The 16251-nt window shown below is 37.6% G+C and overlaps 2 protein-coding genes across 3 annotated transcripts in view; one reads left to right on the plus strand and one right to left on the minus strand.

Moving 5' to 3' along the window:
- The window catches only part of GLDC (glycine decarboxylase), a 38932-nt gene extending 26674 nt beyond the window's left edge, over window positions 1-12258 (plus strand). The window contains exons 16-25 of the mRNA XM_054652195.2: window positions 164-239; window positions 3401-3526; window positions 4501-4650; window positions 5104-5216; window positions 5864-6005; window positions 7316-7427; window positions 8703-8798; window positions 9725-9897; window positions 10542-10622; window positions 11624-12258. Coding sequence (XP_054508170.1) covers window positions 164-239; window positions 3401-3526; window positions 4501-4650; window positions 5104-5216; window positions 5864-6005; window positions 7316-7427; window positions 8703-8798; window positions 9725-9897; window positions 10542-10622; window positions 11624-11767 — 1213 coding nt within the window. The 3' untranslated portion in view covers window positions 11768-12258. The remainder of the gene's footprint in view (window positions 1-163; window positions 240-3400; window positions 3527-4500; window positions 4651-5103; window positions 5217-5863; window positions 6006-7315; window positions 7428-8702; window positions 8799-9724; window positions 9898-10541; window positions 10623-11623) is intronic.
- Window positions 12259-14160: 1902 nt separating this feature from the next.
- The window catches only part of UHRF2 (ubiquitin like with PHD and ring finger domains 2), an 81863-nt gene continuing 79772 nt past the window's right edge, over window positions 14161-16251 (minus strand). For both annotated transcript variants that reach the window (XM_054651870.2, XM_054651868.2), the window contains exon 16: window positions 14161-15333. In XM_054651870.2, coding sequence (XP_054507845.1) covers window positions 15187-15333 — 147 coding nt within the window. In that variant the 3' untranslated portion in view covers window positions 14161-15186. The remainder of the gene's footprint in view (window positions 15334-16251) is intronic.

Raw genomic sequence — 16251 nt, forward strand, 5'->3', positions numbered from 1 at the left:
ACAGCCATTTGTAATTTATCTTAGGAATGTGCCCTGTTTAATTTGCTGACACTTGCCTGAAGTCATGGGTAAGGGTTAGGGCTGGACAGTTTTGAAGCTCTGTCAGAGAGGTGGCCCTTCCTGCTTTGTGTGCTGTGTAACAGTGTTTGTGTTCTTCTTGCAGCGGAGCCCAAGGAGAGTACGCAGGCTTGGCTGCAATCAAAGCTTATTTAAATGCCAAAGGAGAACGTCATAGAACCGTAAGTGTCAATGCTCATGTGAGGAACAGGGTTCAGTGGGAAGTGGAGAGCTGATTCAGCTGCTGGGACTCACCTAGAGAGAAACTAGTTCATGTATTGTCACTTCTGATAGGCTTTCAGTACTCTGTGCTTCCCACCAGGATCCTTGGTAACAAACATCTTAAAAGTTTTTACAGACCTGAGAATGACCCAGGGAAGGGTGATTGTACTGAGTAGGTTTGACTTAACCTTCTTCACATGAATTGTGGAGGAAGCACTGTTCATAACACAGGGATGTCTTGGCAAATGGTGAACAGTGCTTTCACAGTGTCAAGGCTTTGTCTCTATGCCACTGCCCTGTCCTGACCCTGTCCTTTCCCAGCAAGGAGGCTGGGTGTCAGCAAGGTGCTGGGAGAGACACAGCCAGGACAGCTGACCCTGGCTGGCCAAAGGGTTGCTGGTGCCACATAATGGCATGCTCAACAACAAAAGCTCAGGGGAAAGAGGGCAAAGCAGAAAAGGTCATGCTTATGGCATTTTAATTCCCAAGCAACATGCTTTGTGGTCAGCCATGGGAAGCTGGGAAGGCTGGAAGGAAGGAAATTGAGATATATGTACAATTTCATCTGACACCCTCTCACTCTTGAAAGATAATGAACAGTTGACATATGTGTTAATTCTGGGATTATTTATTATATTATTATCCATCCTCATTTCCTAGCTGGATTCTAGTTATTTGTCCATCCTTCTCAAAAAAGCCATTTTTAAACTTCAGTTACCTTAAAAGCTTTTGTGTTCCTTTTACTTTTTTTTGCTTACTCCCTTTATAGTTTTTGATGCAGTTGCTTTCTTTCCCACCAAAATGGTGAGATTGTTTAGTAGCAGTAAGTTCAAAGATAAAGGATCACAGTTGTGGGTTAAGATGCATTTTCTTGTGTCATACTTTAGATCTGTCTGCCTCCAGTATACATGTACTGCTTGGAATGCTGCCCCACAGTACTGTGGGTCCTTTTCTGAACTCTGGAATCAGTTCTTTTAATGATCTGGGGGGTTTTGTATTAAAGGATATTTAGCATTTCACTGTGTGTCTCCATTAGAACCACAATTATGAGTAATTTTAAATGTTAGAGAACCAGCACAGATATTTATAATATTCTATTAGGATGACCTTTCCATACAGTGAACACTATTTTTCTTTTCTTTAACATGCTTTCATTAAATATTTATCCATATGTACCTTCCCACTTAAGCCACTGGAAGTTAGTTTAGGAACATTATTTGGGACTACATAAAAAATCTCTTTGGAAGTCTGAGATTACTTAGGTCTTTTTTTACACACCCATACAGTTAGCTTTAAAGAGAAGGGAAAAAGTCCTTAGTGCAATAGTATACATATCCTTTGAACCTGATTTTATCCTTGGCTTTGGGACTCATTTATCTTCTCAAAATGGAAGCATCACTGTCCTGGCCTCCTGAGAACTATAGCCTCTGTGTGAGGAAACCATCTAAAACTGAATATCAGTGTTGTCTTCCTCTCTCTGTTTCTTTGTTGCATCCACATCACATCTAACTTACTAGGAGGTAACCACTCTTTACAGTTACAAACTTTGTTTTATGAGTAGTTTTACTCAGTGGGAAGTGGAATTAGGTTAAAACTTTATTCCTTGGAGAGTTGTCTTCTGATTGTCTATGTGTCATCTGTCATTCCTCTTTTTCTGTGCAAGACCCTTAGGCTTCTCGGAGTGTCTGTGGGTACTTCTGTGGTCTGAAAAGACCCGGAGGTGAACTGCACCTGAGAGCCTGGGGGCTGCTTGCACTTTACTCACACTTTATAGATTTCAAATGTTACAGGAAAACCATGGTACTCTTGGGAAAGAGTAAAAAGGAATAAGAAAATAAGAAAGCCTGCAGAATGCTGGCCTTTCAGCTGCAGTGCTTTTTTCTCCTAGGCTGGAGAAAGCAATTACACCAGCAGCTCAAGAGTCTCTTAGTTGTCCGCGTTTGGATTTGGTGCCCTCTGGTGGGAAAAAAGGATGGACACGGAACTGACGCTCGCATCCCTGCTGTTCTGTGCGATCAATAATAATGTCTGCACCCAGCAGGCCTTGGTGGCCATCTGGAGGCACTTTGCATTTCAGCTATGCGGATAAATGGCTACAGATGTGGCACAGCTCTTCCTGGCACTGGCACTGGGATCCCTGTGTTTCTGGGGTTTTGAAGTATTCACATTTGTCTCAGCATCACTGTGGACAATAGAGTTCCATGAGCCACCATGCAGTTTCTGTAGAAAAAAATTATTTTTGGCTTTTTGGGGTTTTTTTTGTTTGTTTGGTTTTTTTGAGGTTTTTTTGGTGGGGTTTTTTTTGTTTCTTTTTTTTTTTTTCTTTTTTTATTCATTTGCTAGTTTTTTGTTGTTTGGTTTTTGTTAGGTATCTTTTGTGTGCGTGTTTTTTGGTTGATTGGTTGGTTCATTTGGTTTTGGTTTTCTTTTTTTTTTGGGTTTTTTTTTTTTTTTTTTTTTTTGTTTGGTTGTTTTTGGGGGTTTTGTTTGGGTTTTTTTGAGAAATATTTGTCTTTAGAGGTGGAGTTCCTAAAAAATGTCTGGAAATATCCTGACACATGCACAATTTTCTATGACTGACAATTTCAATTTTTTACTTAATTAGAAGTCCTTCTCTTTTTTTTTTCTTTTGAAGTTAACTGTACAAAGCATGCAAGTAGCTCTGAGTTTCTCATCTATAGTCAAGAAGTTGTAGTAGAAATTTGGAATTAGGCAGTTTTTCCTTTCAAGTAATTGTACATATGGAGACAGTAATACAGAGATAACTGTATTTTTTTTTTTTACAGAGATAACTGTAAAAAAAAATTAGTGTTTTAAAAAAAGGTGGGGTGAGGCAAAAAAAAATTAAATATAAGTATCTGAAATAATATTCTGGAACTGCATCCCTAAATATGATTGTGCAGCAAATGAAACTTTGGTAATGAGTATTTAAATGCTGATACCTGAATGGATTTTCCTAAAAAATTTAGTTGCATTGTTCTGCAAAAGAGACAATTTGCTGGTACCATCACGATTTCTTTTCAAAACTTTGATAATGAATTGTAGCTGCATGTAGATCATAAAACATTAAGATTTTTTAAACTAGTTATACTTTAGGCTCTTTTTTTCTTTCCCTTCCAAGGTTTGCCTTATTCCTAAATCTGCTCATGGTACTAATCCAGCAAGTGCACAAATGGCAGGGATGAAGATTCAGCCCATTGAAGTGGATAAAAATGGGAGCATTGATATTTCTCATTTAAAAGCAATGGTGAGTATTTAAATATCTTTGATTTTCAAGGAACACTTCTTCTCTGAAGGTAATAGTGTTGGCAGCTGAATCACATTTTTCTACAAGAAAAAATAAAGCAATAATACTGAATATGTGCTTTGAAAGGATTAGGTAATTTTTTTTCCTCACTCAGACACTAACTATGTGACAATTGTAAGATTCCTTTTAATTTGAGGATCTTTAGTGCAGGATTTGCTCAAAGAGTCTTTGTACACAGTAGACTCTTTTATAGCAGACCCTTTTGGTCCACAGCTAGTATTGGAAATGAACAAGCCATGTTCATGAATGTGAAGCATTTGAAACTGCATTTCAGCCTTCTTTCAGCAAAGTTCAAGTCCATCTCTGCTGGAGAAATTGTTGCTAGGCAACTACTTTTTTTCTCTTTTTTAAGTATATTGACTGCAGGTGAATCTTGCAATGCAAGGGATTAGCAGGACACATTTCCACATTTGGACAAACTTTTAAGGCAGTCATAGACCTCTATTGCTGAAAGTAGGGGGAATGGGCATTATTTCACATTAACTTGAAGGCCAGATTTTCATTGGGTTGTCTGAAGGTCCCAGAAGAGAGTGTTTTACACATATATGTGCATATGTACATATATGTATATACACATCTATATGTGTATGCATGTATGTATTTGTGTATGTATATGTATGTATGTATATGTGTGTATATATATATGTGTGTGTGTGTGTGTATATGCACCTTTTAACACCTGCTTTTTCCCTGATTTAAAATTCTGATTTATTCAGAAATCACTCTTTTTCAATAGGCGTGGCTGAAGAAGGGAGCCCAGTATCCTTTGCTGACTATAAGTAACTTTGACTATCTGCTGATAGGCCTGCTTCCCATCTGTAAAACTCTGACTTTACTTGTATTTTTTTTTATAAACTCTTGAGAAGCTTTAGGAGCCTTGGTGACCATTTTTTCTCTCCCCTCCCTGCCACCAGGTGGACAAGCACAAGGAGAACTTGGCAGCCATCATGATCACGTACCCTTCCACCAATGGTGTGTTTGAGGAGGAGATTGGAGATGTGTGTGACCTCATTCACAAACATGGAGGCCAAGTTTACTTAGATGGAGCAAATATGAATGCTCAGGTACAAAAACTGGGCAGATTTTTTACTACTGGGAATCCTTGGAATAAAAATAGCAAAGCAGTACTCAGTTCAGACTGTAACCCAGCTTCCATGCAAGATGCCACAGTGTTTGTGGGAGGATGTGAGATTTCCAAGAACAGTAATTAAAATTAGATGGTGAAAGTAATTCTCTTTTACTTGATTTTTCCCCTGAAATGTGTTGTAAGATTTATAAGTTGTTCACTGAAATTTGCTTAGTCTGCCTACCCTTTATCAAAGACATTCTTTATACAGATGTAATTAAGAATTCCTAAAGCAAAATATTATTTGCATCAAGTTCTTGTTTATGATGCATTGTGATAAAGAAAAACAGAAAAACATACACCATCTTCTTCAACCTGTTCTCCTTGCATTCAGAAATAGGTCCGAAATGGCATATGGAGAATGTTTTGAAACAGAGTATTCCCTTTACAGGTTGGTTTGTGTCGTCCTGGAGATTATGGCTCTGATGTCTCTCACTTAAATCTTCACAAAACCTTTTGCATTCCCCATGGAGGAGGAGGACCTGGAATGGGACCAATTGGAGTGTGGGTATCTCTATATTGGCCTTTTCTTAAAAAAAAAAAAAAAAAAAGAAAAAAAAAAATATATATACACACACCTTAGTGAATCTTGGTTGGGTGTTCACTTCAGTACAGAGCCGTGGCTGGGAGAGCTGTGATGCTGGTTGCAAGCATCTGTCCTTCTCCAGCACACTCTTGTGCTCAGTGGTGGTGTGTTCACCTGTATCCCCAAACCCTGGCTTCCTGGGTTGGCCTTCTAGTGTGCATGATAAACCTCGCTCAGCAATCTGTTTCCTGAGTAAGAAATGGAGTTTGAGGGCTGATAATACTGCATGTAATCCAGAACACAGAACTGCTACACAAGCTGTGTGAATCTATCCTATGGAGCATTCTTATTTCCTTAAAGGAAGATAATCTTACTTGTTTAAAAAGTAATTTTTATTTTGATAACTCCATTAATATCTTGTGATGGGTTGAAAAACTGAGTGCCATCCTCCACTGGCACCAGTTGTGTTAATAAACTTTCTTTTGAAGAAGGCACAGATCAGACTTCCTAGAGGACTGTGACTGGAAGCAAAGTGAAGAGAAACTTCAGTTTACTGCTGAAAATGTCCAGATATGGTAACATAGCAACACGTATTTAATCTCTAAAATCAGTGTTTTTGTTTTAGGAAGAAACATTTGGCTCCCTACTTGCCTACCCACCCTGTGGTCAAAATACAGACGGATAAGGATGCATGTCCTTTGGGTACTGTCAGTGCTGCACCTTGGGGTTCCAGTGCTATATTGCCAATTTCCTGGGTGTATATCAAGGTGTGTAGACTTTTATAAGGAGTATCAGCTGAGGTTCTCTTTCTCTTTCAAGTCCAGTGACCACTGGAACCACATGAACAGGTTTAAAGAGCAGCTCATTTTTTTTGATGTTTGTACAGACTGAAATGCAGCAAAATGAAGTGATGACAATCCAGTCACAGGTTATTTACATCCATCAAGCCCACTTGATTTATAGTACGACAATGTTGCCACAAGAAAGGACATCAGGACAATGGCTGTATCTAACTCTTCTACCTTTTGTTTGTAATAGGTCTTGAGATAAGAGGACAATAGGCAGAAAACTACAGTCAGGCTTCCACTTTTGTGATGCTGAAGTTTTCATGTTTAAATTACTGTTCTGCCAAGAGTATTTTTAATTGTATGGTTCAGTATTGTTATATTTGACATCTACAGAACATTGAATTTTGCAATATCCTGAATTACAGAGGATTTGAAAACTGAACTTAGTTTTGGTTTTACATGTGAATCAACTTGATCATGATCTATGTAATTTGTTAATCCCTTGTAATTTAGTGATAAGCCAGCAAATATTTGGCTACATGTATGGCAATATTTAGCCAACAGAGATGACTGTAGATTCAAATTCTAATTGCTAGAAGGGTGTGCTGGGACTTTTGAGCCACATTTAATGCTTACAGTGACAGAGTTGGGGAAGAGTGAACCTAGGGGCGGTGTCATTCAGAGTACTTTGTTACCAGTATGATACTCTAACCATGGAAACTTCATCTGCTGGGGAAACCAGCTCTCCTGGAATTCCAAATGAGCAAATATGAACTGGGACCATTTCCATTTACAGCTGTGGGTAAAAATCACTTGTGACTCTAAGCTGGTTCCCATTACAGAATATTTAATCCATTAGAAATTTTTAAGGAGAGCTCTTTCCTCACAGTGCAAAATGCCATCTATTTACATTGTCCCACCTAAACTTCCTGGACAGTCTTGCTGTGGCATGGGGACAGGCAGCCTGTGCCTTTTGACATTATTTGTGTTCTCACTTTTTTCTGTTCAGTTCAGAGCTTCTCAGTTTGAGCAAAGGTTTGGGTCATTCACTTGTGAACTTGAAGCTACATCTCTTAAACAGTAGACACTCTCATAAACTACATTCACCAAAGGTGGCCTCAATCAATATCCAGTGCTTCTCTGTGAGTGTTGTGTGGAAAAGTGTAGCAGCAGAGTGACTGCCAGAACTGGCCAGGTGCATTGAGGTGCTGCTCTCTGTCATGCAGGAGCATACTTTGCTTGTTTTGGACCTGTTTTAGATCTGTTTCTTCATGTTATTTTTCTTTCAGACAATGGGAGCAAAGGGTCTGAAGCATGCTTCTGAGATTGCTATACTAAATGCAAATTACATGGCAAAAAGGCTAGAGAAGCACTACAAAATCCTTTTCAGAGGAGCAAAAGGCAAGTATTGGACAATTTTTTTTCTTCTACCACGTTTTTTTCTGCCTCATGTAGAAGTTGGCTTGCAACACAGTTGTTTGTTTTTTGGTTTTTTTTAATGCTATGTGACTGCTGATTTCAAACTTCTCTTGTTGTTCACAAGAAGAGAAATAACCAGCCACACTTCAATGGATGCAATGAAACTGAGATACTTTCATGTAGAAGAAAAGTAATGTCTGTTTGTAATTAGAAAAAGATGATGCCAAAAGATAGAGTAAACTATTAGATTGTTCTCCTTGAAATTTAGTGGCAGATTGATGAACAGCAGAAAAAGAAAAAGCAACCAAGTTGAGACTTCCAAATCTCCATAACCAATGATGCAACAATTTAAGAACTGAAAGTAATTTTTTGACCTGTACTTCCTCTTGCACACTTCCTCTGAAAAAAAATCCCACCAAGTTTCCCTCATTTCTGCTCCTTGTTCACTTTTGTGAGATGAGATAGAATTCCTTTGGCAATGCATGATATTTCATCTACATTCTGGTTCCCTGTTTTGGCTCTCCAGTCTTGCAACAGGACAGAAGTAATGAAGAAGAGATGAAAAAATTATTGTGGGAGTAGTGTAACAATCAGAGAACTTATTTTGCTTGTCTAAGCTGAACAGCACCGAAGAACATTTGAGTACAATATATATGTTCTCTAAAATATGTATCTTAAATTTAATGACATACACCTTGGTAAAACCTGCAAGTTGTACTTTAATAGAAGTGAATAAAAATTGCAAATTTTCAAGGATTTAACAATGTAATGGAAGGTTCTCCAGAATCGTGAATATAAATATAGACAACTTCTGTCTTTAGCCTCTCTATAACAGAAGATTTGAGCTTTGCTCTGGCTTAAGATAAAACTGATTATCGTGATTAATTTAAAATAGCCTAAAACCCAAATGGTGTTGGGCCATTGACAAATCTAATAATTTTTTCAGAGAACTTGTAAATTGTAGGAGCTACTTTGACCACTCATTCCTAGTTCTGATCTTGTAAATGAGGCATCTTCTTAATGTGATGTGGGACTTAAAGAGTCAGTCTTCAAAAACTGAGTCGTATATCTCTTACCTGATAATTTCTCAGATTTGAGGTTTTGCCCAAGTGGATATTTTTGAGTTTGTCTTTTTGCCATGATCTCCACAAAACCAATCAGAATAGACAGCTTGGTAAATTGCATTGTTCTTCTAATAAGTAAGACTAGTGTTCTCACTAGTCTTACTTAATAGGAGATGTCATTTTTTATTTACAGGTTATGTAGCCCATGAATTCATTTTGGATACAAGACCTTTCAAAAAAACGGCAAACATTGAAGCTGTAGATCTTGCTAAAAGGCTTCAGGATTATGGTAAGTCAAATGTCTATTCTTTAAAATAGCAGTGCAAGTGGAAATTTTCCAAATCTCTTCTAAAGGGAGACACAAACATTGGAGTTCTGTGCTTATGGATGGTGAATCTGTCACAATTATTTCAGCCTTCCTCATTTTCTTTATGGGGCTTGGAAAAATATTTGCATATACTAAATTATAGTAGGTACTTCTGACTCTGCTGCTACTTCAGAGTTTGTAAACTGTCCCATCAAATACTGATTACATGACTCTCAACTGTTTGGAGCAAGTGGGTCGGAGCCAAAAGCTTAATAAGACTCCAACAAAGCAAAACAAAACAAAATAGGAAGAAAAAAAACTTTTAAAGTACGATAATAGGATTTGAACAGTTCCATCTTGATATAGTTTATGCAGTTTTGTACACATGCTCTTGAGGATCTGATTGTGGATGCTTTTTGGCTGCCAGACAAGAGGATCCATTGAACTACTTGATCCTATAGAACTGTGCTTCTAATGAATATGCATGAAAGCTGTTAAAACCCTAACCAGTACTACCTCTTCAGTGAAATAACCCAAAGCCTAATTGTGATACTAAAAAACCCACCCTTCCTGCTCTTTGTAAGTAAGCCTTAAATATTGTGCACCACTTTAAACTGACTTTTCAGCAGGTATAGAGGTGAGTTAGATAAGTATATTAAAGTTCCTTTTTAATAAAGTAAATCTGTGTGTAGCTGTATGGTAAAACAGTGGTGTTACCCTTCAGTGCTGAAAATTAAGATACTTGAAAAGTTTATTTTGCCTCTGAAGTACAGAGCCAACACTACCAGTGAACTCAATCTCTATAGATTTTTGTAGAGAAAGGACTGAATTTGTGAATCTGCTGATAGCTAATGCATGTATTATCTCATACCCTGTTATCTGTGACTGATTTCTGCTATTGCCACCAGGTTTTCATGCTCCAACCATGTCCTGGCCAGTGGCAGGGACACTTATGATTGAACCTACAGAGTCTGAAGACAAAGCAGAGCTGGACAGATTTTGTGATGCCATGATCAGTATTCGACAGGAAATTGCTGAAATAGAGGAGGGCAGGATGGACCCCCAAATTAACCCACTAAAGGTAAGATGGCATATAGAGCAAGGTACCAGCATCAGTCTAACCCTTGAGTCTGCAGATGCCCATTCCTGGTCTTTCAGTACTCTCAAAAGTAATGGGGCACAACAGTGAGCACAAGACTTCCGTGAGAAACCTTTAACGTTTTCAAAATTTGAATTTTGACTTTTTCAAGTGAGAAGTCTTGCTGACAGAGCAGAAGAAAGTTATTTCCACAAGCACTTAATTTATATTTCAAGGCCATCTCAAAGTAGCAAAGGAGAGGTGCTTATTTCACTGTCTGAAGATGGAAAGTGGAATGACTTTAACATTAATAATAAAATAAAGATTGAATTATTTTAGCAATGCAGCACAGAACCAGTATCAGCTCAAGTTCTGTTCAACTCTTTTAATGCTATACTGACTTCTAAGTTTAGTGAAAAGCCAAAAGCATATTCAAGCCTTGGGTAGCATCTTTAGGCAGACTGGAAAAAAATCCAAATACTGACTTGCCTCCTGGTTTAAATCTGCCTTTTTCCTCCCCAGATAAACAGTGTTCTCTAGACAGTAATTATTTATATGTGGTAATGGAAACTTGAAGAAGGCTTCACACTGATTTGTTCAACAGAAATCAGTAATTTCTTGTTCTCAACATGTCTTGTTCCTTGTAGATGTCACCACATACTCTGAACTGTGTCACTTCTTCCAAGTGGGATCGTCCCTACTCCAGAGAAGTGGCAGCATTCCCACTGGTGAGTACATAATGGGAACTTTCTGGTGTGGTAATACATAAATATGCTTTGTGCTCTGTAGTTTCTTAGTCAGTTGGAGATGAAGTAATGTGGTACAAATGAAAACTTCAGAGCCATTATATTGTTGCTCAGTTTTTAAGCGTGTGAGCTCTCTCTACCACAGTTTCATTAGTTTAGCTTTTAAAGACAAGGAAAGAAGTGCTTAAAAAAAAAAAAGTCTCTACACATTGGTGCAGACCTGAATTTCTAAATCCTAGCACTTCAACACTGAATATTCATTCCTATTGGAAACAACCTATTTAGTTCTGACAAACTGCACCAAGGGCTCCCAAAACAGAGTCCCACATGCTGACATTCAAAGCTTTGCTCAAAAGAACTTGCATAAGGTGTGACTAGGTTCTCCAAAGTCAGCATGGGGAAAGTGACACCAATGTGGACCTGCTACAAATAAAGATCAGATTGGAGCTGGACTCTGATATCAAACTTCTTAATTGCTTTTGCAGTCATAGCAGCTAAATGTACGTGTGACCAACCTTTCTGCTTGGAAACTTAATTGCAAGTATTGTAGTGATATGTACTGTTTCAAAGAGTAAGAATTCAACTACACCACCATTCCACTTTCCTTAAAGTATGATACTTTAACTAGATTGAACAGCACAATTCAATTTTCTTTTCCTCTGCTTTTTCTTCATTCCTATGTGTAAGCCAGTTGTTCAAAGCATAATAAAGTTTTCTTTCATCTTGTGAAAACTGCTTCTTTGCAAGCATGTGTTAGAGGACACGACCAGACTTTTTTAAAATCTAAGCATTCTTTTAACTGTGACTTCTATTACACATGCTTGTTAACTTTCAGGCTCTGAAAACAGACTTGAAGGATGACTTCACCCAAAAAATCCACTTTCACAGCCCTTGTAATTCTTCAGGCTCCTAATGTCTGTCATAATTTTGTAGCTTTATCTGGTGGAAAAATTAAGATGGTTGGATTCTTTTATCTCTCTTAGCCATTTGTGAAGCCTGAAAGCAAGTTTTGGCCCACAATTGCTCGCATTGATGACATATATGGAGATCAACATCTGGTTTGTACCTGCCCACCGATGGAAGCCTATGAATCTCCATTTTCTGAACAGAAGAGAGCATCTTCCTAAGATTGCTTCCAGCTACCTACATTTTTGACTCCATCAGAATGGCCCTTTCCTGATTTCCTGGGGATATTTATATTGTGTATATTTTGAATAGTCACCATGTTTGTTCATTGAACACTGCTCAGTTAAAATGTAAATACAATCAGTATGTTAGGTGTAAACAAAATGTGATTGTTCCACAGCAGTTGGTGTTGGAAGTTGCCTTGATTTATCATTTTGTCTGTTTCATGCTAAAGTTTTAACAATTAACACCCAGCTTGCAAGGTGGCATGGGAGATACAGTTAAAAAAGTAGAAAAGATGCAGATACATAAGGCGATACTAATAAATATCAACTGCAGGATTAATTGTTTACATTTTGTAAAAAAATGATGAAGTAGATTTTTTAATTTACTTCACATATTACCACTAACTAGCATTGCTAGTATTAATATTTCATACTGATTTTTTTACCTATCAGTGTTAGTAGTCTAATAAAATTGGTCAGAATTTTAATTGTTGTCATGTTTTGGATTTAAACTTTTCAGCTGTATTTTTTCAAGAGACAGTATGAAATTATGAAACTTAAGCTCTGATTTCTGACAATTGCCACAGCAGCAATAAACTTACACAAAGGAAAATACTGTCAGAGATTAATATGTAAATAAATCTCTGGTTTTTTTTAAATGAGCCAAAATCATTAATTTTACCAAGCAGTAACAAACTTAATCTGGTTCAGCATCACATCATTTTTTTCTTAGTAGGTTCCATCTAATTCTCTCTTATTCTGGAGAAGGTATAAAAGACCATGAAGGCATAAAAGACTGTGACCTGCTTAGTATTACTTGAATCTTGGGTAAAAAAAGTGTTCTCTTTCCACAGTTTCTCGAGTCACTCTCTGGCACTTTTTTATACAAAGCCCTCAGTTTGCCCTACTTTATCTACAGCTTGTGTAAAAACTGATTCACAGTTTAAGATCCAAGAGAATAAGGAGACCAGAGCCCTCCTGCAACACACAGTGCTACATTAAATCACTCAGTAACCAAAGCTTACACCTTAAACAGGAGCCTTTTCCAGCATGTCCAGATCAAATTTACATAAAACTAATCCTCTCACAAGTTACACAGTCAGATCTCTGTGCTATGAGCACATTTGAAAGGAACCTGCCCAGATCTATGCAGAGCTGTCTGATGTACATAAACACCCCTGAAAAGACCAACTCATTCAGCCATTCAAAGCACAATTTTGGTGAATTAGGACACAGGCACTCAGCAACACTGGGACCACAGAAAAGGACCATACAGTTCTGCACCTTACAACCACCCACTACTCAACCACTTCTTGAAGATCTACATGCACACTCAGCCTGGGAACTCTGAAGTGACACAAATGAGGCTGCTGTTTACAGCAATATTTTACGTACTGTAAATTTTGTGTCTTTTACAGTGAAAGTTTTGGGACTGCAACTTTTTCATTACCTACCTTATGACTTCATGAGGGGCTTTACACAAAGAGACTACAGATGATAGGAGACAGGAATGGCTTTCACGGAAGGAAAGTCAAGCCAGATACCAGTGTTTATGTGAATAGCTGCACCTACATGCTAAATCACCTTAATACATAGTGAAGAAAATCAGATTTTATTTACTCTAGAATTCACAAACTATTGGAAAGGTTATCTTTCAGTAGCTATTGATATAGTACTAAGGATGCAAAATACCATGAAAAGCCACGGCAAATTTATAATGTGAGGAAAGGACAGTCTTTCTCTGTTGCCAGTCTAATTCCCCAGTCTTGACAAGCTGCTTTAACGTTTGCTAAAACCAGTTTCATGTTTGATTATGTCACTGAAAAAATACATTAAAAATTGGTTCACAAATTTTTGTATAAAGCAGATAACTTCCCATTGTTGATCTCAAACTGACAAAGTTTAGCTTGTGAATTAATTGGTAAAATCTATCCAGTGGAAAACAAAGCATTAAAATATTTTACAGTACTCAAGTTGGCTTTTACAACGGTGAAATCACATCGTTCTCTCCAGAAATACTGAGCTACCTGTAGCACTGTGGGCCATAGGCTGTCACTGCAACCTCAGTGCCTGCAGAGGGAATCTGACTCATGCACCTCACCAACCACTGTGCAGGAATGTCACAGCTCCCACTCTGGGACATGGACAGAGCACTGCTACAGACTGTGAGCGAGTTCATGGCTATCTATGTTACCACTGGATCTTGGTTTGGAGTTCAGCCTTTTTTAAAATTAAGTGTTGTTTTCATTGAGAAATGAGTGAAGGAATATAAAGCCTCACACCTGTAAAATAAGGCCACCTAAGGAAAGCATTTAGTAATCTGAAAAATAAATTCTGTAAAAATCTCATGACCTGATTAAGTGGATAATAGTAAAAACAAAATTAGCAAATTTTCTGAATCATAAAATATTTAATAAGGTATATTTTGGGGGGGGATATATTGTATATAAAATTTCAGATCACAATATGAAGCGATTTGAACCTTCTCCAAGCTAGCACTGCCTTTAATGCTGTGTAGATGTATTGTCACTGATACAAGACCTACTAAAAGCATACAGTTTAACTAATACAGAAGTGGCTTTTTTTATATGAACTATTTTTTACACAATTAGAGTGTCTTGAATACCCTCTTTAAGTGCAAAAAACACAGATCACTTTACACTAATGCAGCAACAATGCATTCATATTGTTCTCATTAGTCATTAGTAGTCAACTTGCATAAGATACAAGAAAAGCACAATGAAGCTCACAAAAATAGACTAAAAATCAGCCCGTTCTTGCAAAAAAATACAGCATAATAGAAGAAAAAGACAAAAAAGGGATTATGCACACCACAGAATTTACTGTTTAATCCAAATGGCTTAAGTGCTGAATCTATTTCTTTTTCCTGGTTTTTTGTGGGTTTTTCTTTTGGTTTGGTTTTTCTTGGGTTTCATTATTGGGTTCTTTTTTCTTTGTAAATCAAACCACATGGACCAGGCACAACTAATATTCAGGAGGCAGTGTGTAGCTAAAAACATCACTAACTATTTTTTATCCCCAACATTGTTTCATTGTTTGACACAATTTACTTTCCTCTGTCCTGAGGTAGTCACAAAAAACAAATCATAAATTAAGCATCAGCTAGGCCAGTAAGAGCTGAGGCTTTTCTCTTTTTTTTTTTTTTTTTTTTTTTTTCCTTCTTTAAAAACTGTTAGTTAACTGGCCAAAACTACCCTTGATGTTAAAAGACAGCTGAGAATTAGAGTTCTCACAACACCAAGAAATGGCTATGAAGGAAGAGGGTTAGGTGCTTCAAAAAGTGACAGTATATTGAGTCCCATCAAGGTGGCTGGTCCCACTGCTGAATTTCCCATGTTTATTCCCCTTTACTGTCTAGAAAGTCACTGGGAGAAGTACAGAAGGGACTGAGCACATCATCGTCCTTTACTGTAACCTGGAAAGAACTGGTCCAGTAGTGCCTGCAGGATCTTGTTGGGAGCCATGGTGTAGCCCTTCCCCAAGTCATAGCGGCAGGCAGGGCAGGTGAACACTTCGGCTCTGAAGGAGCGCTGTAAACAACTCTAGGACACAAAAAGACAGAGAAGTAAATTGCGACAACTTCCTCATAGACTGACAGCTTAACCAGCGAAAAGTAAGGAATCACTATAAGATCTGCTTATAAGATCTGCTTACAATCTGCTGTACTACCAGAAAAATAAAGTCTTTGCCAAGCCCTCTGGTGCCTGACTCCGCCCCTGACTAAAATGTCCTAGCCAAGGAACTCTTCTCCGTGCTTGGGAGGAACTAAATCACTAGTGAGGTTTCCCCTTCTTTTTCACTAATGCCTTCCTGTAAGTCACAGCCAATCCTTAGCCTCCTTACAGCTTCACAGATTGCTATACTTTTCCAGACCTTCATATCCAGAGGAAAATGACTATACCACATATACTGTTTATGTAGCAATCTCCATCTAACTCATCAAAATAGACCCAGTTTAACCGTACAGATATATGTAGAATAATACAATCTGTAACACATTAGCATCTGTGCTATCATCCTTAATATATTACTGCAGATTGCTTAAAAATTTTTAGGGCATGGCAGATCTCTGTCTAAACAGCAACAGCAGCTTATTATCAAACTTCCTTACAACTTTAACTGGATATTATACTATATTCTCTAATATGTACTGATCTCTTCAAATACTGTGCTTTCTGATTTTGTTGCCATTCAGTTTTCTCTTTCTTTTTTTCATGGTTTTTCAATTTCTACAATTCTAAATTTTACCTCCACAACATTTCTTATGTTTTTCAAAGAGACATAATTGTTCCATGTGTGCAGGCCACACATAACAACACCCTTATTTTTACTGGAGTGGTATCTTCTTAAACAGCAATGTTGCATTACCAAATACTGCACTAGGATGATAATAGTTTGAGTCCTTTTACGGCCTTGGGCAGAAATACTATGTATGGCAGGCACCATTCAAATATGCACAA

This window comes from Agelaius phoeniceus, chromosome Z, assembly GCF_051311805.1.
Source record: "Agelaius phoeniceus isolate bAgePho1 chromosome Z, bAgePho1.hap1, whole genome shotgun sequence".
NCBI lineage: Eukaryota > Metazoa > Chordata > Aves > Passeriformes > Icteridae > Agelaius > Agelaius phoeniceus.